At 40.4% G+C, this 3,950-nt stretch overlaps 1 protein-coding gene across 1 annotated transcript; it reads right to left on the bottom strand.

Moving 5' to 3' along the window:
• Positions 1–1,076: 1,076 nt before the first annotated feature.
• Positions 1,077–3,712, bottom strand: LOC125388520 (regenerating islet-derived protein 3-gamma-like). The gene is made up of 6 exons (XM_048416638.3): positions 3,646–3,712; positions 3,256–3,336; positions 2,596–2,714; positions 2,272–2,409; positions 1,573–1,696; positions 1,077–1,355 (listed from the first exon to the last, which is right to left on the bottom strand). The coding sequence occupies exons 2-6, from the start codon at positions 3,329–3,331 to the stop codon at positions 1,288–1,290; spliced, it is 525 nt and encodes a 174-aa protein (XP_048272595.1). The 5' UTR covers positions 3,332–3,336; positions 3,646–3,712; the 3' UTR covers positions 1,077–1,287.
• Positions 3,713–3,950: the final 238 nt, after the last annotated feature.

Here is a 3,950-nt window from a genome sequence, read left to right as displayed (position 1 = left end):
TTAAAATCTTAAGGTTCTCCCAACTTTAAATGGTTCAGCTTATTTAGTTATTTTACTTTGTAAGGATTCAAAACTTTTGTATTCAATTGTAAATACTACTGGAATATTTTTCTGAGCTAGTAATAATCTATGATAGTGGCGAGTAAATCACCATGATAACAGTAAACAATACTCTCTTCAAAGCCTGCCCAGTTTGTCTAATCTAAGGTTAATAACCTATATGGTAAGTAACCTATATGTTTAGTAATCTATATGGTAGCAACCTATATGGTAAATAACCTATAGGTTACTGACATATGGATAGGCTAGATGAAGTAAGATCATTTTGAACTACTATGTTAGCAACTTATAGTGCATGTAACAGAACCAGCCTTACCACGGGTCAAAGATCTGAAGTGACTGTCTATTTCCACTGTTGTTCTGAAATTCATTGCCATATTGATTTGCAGTTTTGTTCTCAGGCACATACTTTTAAAAAAATCTGAGAAATTTTAAGGTTTATCAAAAGGTTCTCTTTATTCTTGATAATATTTTGTTTTCAGAAATAGGACTTGGCTAAAATTAACATAGTTATTCCTTTATTTTTTTTCCGAATAATACTATTGCCTACCTTTGTTGTTTTTTATTTTTTAACAGATTTATTTGTATTTAAAATGATATAGATGTATAAACACATATTCTTTGGTTTTGTTGCTTTTATTGCTTGGGTAAATTATATATGACAATGTACTTCATTATGATACTTTTACATATATATGCCATGCATTTTGTATAAAGTCCTTATTTCTCATATCCTTCTCACTATCATCCATCCTCTTCCTCCTTCCTATTTACTGCCACTTACTTTCATATTTTTGTCTTTAGTATGCATGTGTGACCCAATAGATTTAGTTAGGGTTCCTTACAGATGCATGAAGGATAGCTTATAGGATCATGAAAACACATCTTGTGGTTAACAAAGAAAATGTCTCTCCCTTCCCATGACAATTGGGTCTTCCTTAAAAATTTGACTCTATCTCTTTCCTTTAGCTGATATATTTTGTTCATTTACTAAATGAATAGAGCACAAACGAATATACATATGAATTGCATATTTATTAATACATTCTTAGAACTCAGGCCTGAGTACACACAGAAGACCCTCAGATGAAAGCGAAGAAGGGGCAGAAGAGGAGAAAGCTGATAGAGGTTAGGATTGGAAAATGTTCCCTTCTTGCATCTGTCTTCACACTTGGATTCTTGATCATGGTGAGCTACACACTAATCTCAGGATGCTAACTCTGTCTTCTAGTCTTTGAACTTGCAGACATAGGGTAACTGCAAGTCACAATAATTATCTCTCCACTTCAGATATCCTGCAGACACAGAAGAAGCAAAATAAAACGGTCAGGGGCATTTCATAAACTCAACCAAGGATGCTGGTCTAGATGTCAGGGTCTTTCTGTCATCTTTACCAGTACCTCCCTCCAGCAGGAGGAGATATGAAGGAAGGAGACATGGAAGGAGACAAGAGATCCAGTATAGCAGAGTGGAAAAACATTGGTTTTCAGAGAGGACTGCTCTCTTTCTTACCTGAGCTTCTTGACAGGCTGCCACAGGAACTTCCTGAAGCACTGGAAGGAATTACCTCCCAGTTGAGGTAATTCATCACATCAGCATTACTCCACTCCCATCCACCTCCATTGGGTTCTTGGCCCTAGAGAGGAGGCAGCCATGGGTAAAGAAGGGCCACTGAAGCTCTGTTTGAATGATTCCTTACTGGGAAGAGCTGATGCCTATGTCCAGTCTCATGGAATTGATCTAGTCTTTCAAATGCTGCCCAGGATTCAACCTGAATATCTCCTTCTTATTATCAGATCTCTGCTGACACTCAGAATCTACTTAAATTCAGAAGAAAATAATATGTCCCTTGGTGAACATAGCAAGTTGTGCTTTTGTAAAATTCTCTGAATCACATCTATTCTGTGAAGAATAATTGCAGGTACTTTCCTCTTTTGATGTTCTGTTAGAATCAGGAGTACAAACACCTTGGATCTCACAGAAGAGAATTCCAAAGCCTCATTTAAGAATTTTGTAAAAGCTGACAATGACCAGTTGAATGTCATGAAGACTAGGGGCCTCAGCAGAGTCCAGGGATTTCTTTTTGTCCCAGCTGCTCTCCAGAGTGTGAGCTATGTGTATAATTGGGTCTTTCCTCATAGAAACACAGAGAATAGGCCAGGAAACAAATTCAATGAGAGACAAATTAGATGGGAGGAGATGGTATCTCACCAGTGTTGGGTCATGTAGCCCAATCCACACATACTGGCCGCTGTTTGCACTTCTTTTAATCACGGAGGACACAAAAGAAGCCTCAGATCCACTGAGCACAGACACAAGGTGTCCTGAGGGTCTCTTCTGGCAGGCCAGCTAGGTGAGGAAGGACAAAATGAGTCACAGATTGAGATCTCCCTAGTGAATGGTGGGCAAATGTAAGTGAAAGAAAACAGGTCTTTCATTGTGATTCTCATGGAAGCATGGGGAAAGGAGCCCCCTTCTTCTGTGACTGGCATGCACTTTCCACTGTTTCCCTCCTCTGTAACCTCCAGCACTCACATCTGCATCAAACCAGGATTTAGGTATAGTGAACAAGGCATAGCAATAGGAGCCATAGGCTTGGGAGCCCTTGGGGCAGCTGATTCGTGAAGAGGGGACATCTTCCTTGGCATCTTCACCTGTGGCAGAAGGAGATAAAGACAGTGGTGTAGTGAAATGAAGAGCATAGCTTATATGGGAAGATCAACTACGCAGATGTTTATAAAGCCTGTCCTTGGAGATTAAGTCCACAATACAGACTCTCTGGCACTTTTTCTTTCTCATCTTGGTCTTAAAATTGATGTACTTTATGAGAAACAGTCTGCTTTTAATTTTATTCTTCACTCTGCTCCTATTGTCCATAGATCCCAAATTCTAGGCCAACAATCTCTTCATTGGCCCATCCACTCCTACTCTTGCTGAACAGTTCATTAGTGACTGCCATACTTTCCTTGTTAAACTCACCAACTAATAAGAATTTTTTAGTTTCAATAATGGGCTTTTGTGAAACCATCTGTCATTAGTGTCTTAGAAGAAAGCAGCATGGCGAATGGGGGGCAGACAGTGGTTTTGTATGGGCCTCTCTTCATCACTGGTGCAGGAGACTCTCCAGAAACTTCCTCTGCTGCTTAGCTCTGGACACTCACAGGAAATTCAGTTCTAGGGGCACAAAAACCTTACCTTGCACCTGAGATAAGAGCATCAGGCAGGAGAGCAGCATCCAGGACATGCTGGTGAGAACTGTGGGAGGCAGCATCTTATCTGAGAGGGAGGAACAACCAGAGTCGTGGTAGAAAACATGGTAAGAAAGGACATGTTGAGAGAACGATCTCATCCCTTCTTCTCTGACTAACCCTGTAGAGATACACTGATTTTCACTCTATTCCTCTCCTTATTTGGTTCTGAAATAAAAAGAACCCATTTTCTCCTTCCTCTAGAAAGTTCTCAGGAAGCCATTCCTGATTCTCAGAACCCTATACTCTGTGAGGACTGGTACTCTACCTTACCTTCTCCTGACTTATGAGCAGTGAACCACTGCAAGGCTCTCATCATCTTTCAGCTCCTACTTACCTGTCTTGCAGAGATGTAGGATGGTTTGTCAGGGCAGAGATGGTTGTGCTTTTATAACAGGATTTGAGGGAGGGGCATCAGAGTGAATAACTGGAATGCTTATGCAAGTCAGGGAGGTAGGTGGTGCTTGAACTGACTCCAGGAGGTTCCCATCAAAATCACAAGTTTCTTCCTGGCAAAGGCTGTGAACTGCTACATATGTAGCCATTTCCAGTTATCTGCCCTGCTCTGTTGTCTGACGTGGGTGCAGTTTGAACTTTCTACACCTCTTCCCAGGTACCTTGTTCTGGGAAATTTAAGAAAAT

Source organism: Myodes glareolus, chromosome 6 (genome assembly GCF_982192425.1).
Source record: "Myodes glareolus chromosome 6, mMyoGla1.1, whole genome shotgun sequence".
NCBI classification, from domain to species: Eukaryota; Metazoa; Chordata; class Mammalia; order Rodentia; family Cricetidae; genus Myodes; species Myodes glareolus.
The sequence above is the reverse complement of the archived record's forward strand: the minus strand, read 5'-3'. Positions and strand labels throughout refer to the sequence as shown.

Excerpts from the sequence above, each read along its gene's own strand:
- LOC125388520 (XM_048416638.3), bottom strand. The coding sequence starts at position 3,331 with ATGCTGCCTCCCACAGTTCTCACCAGCATGTCCTGGATGCTGCTCTCC. Across the intron at positions 2,715-3,255 it reads GCTCTTATCTCAGGTGCAAG|GTGAAGATGCCAAGGAAGAT; the intron begins GTAAGGTTTTTG and ends CTTCTGCCACAG. Across the intron at positions 1,697-2,271 it reads GGCTACATGACCCAACACTG|GGCCAAGAACCCAATGGAGG; the intron begins GTGAGATACCAT and ends CCTCCTCTCTAG.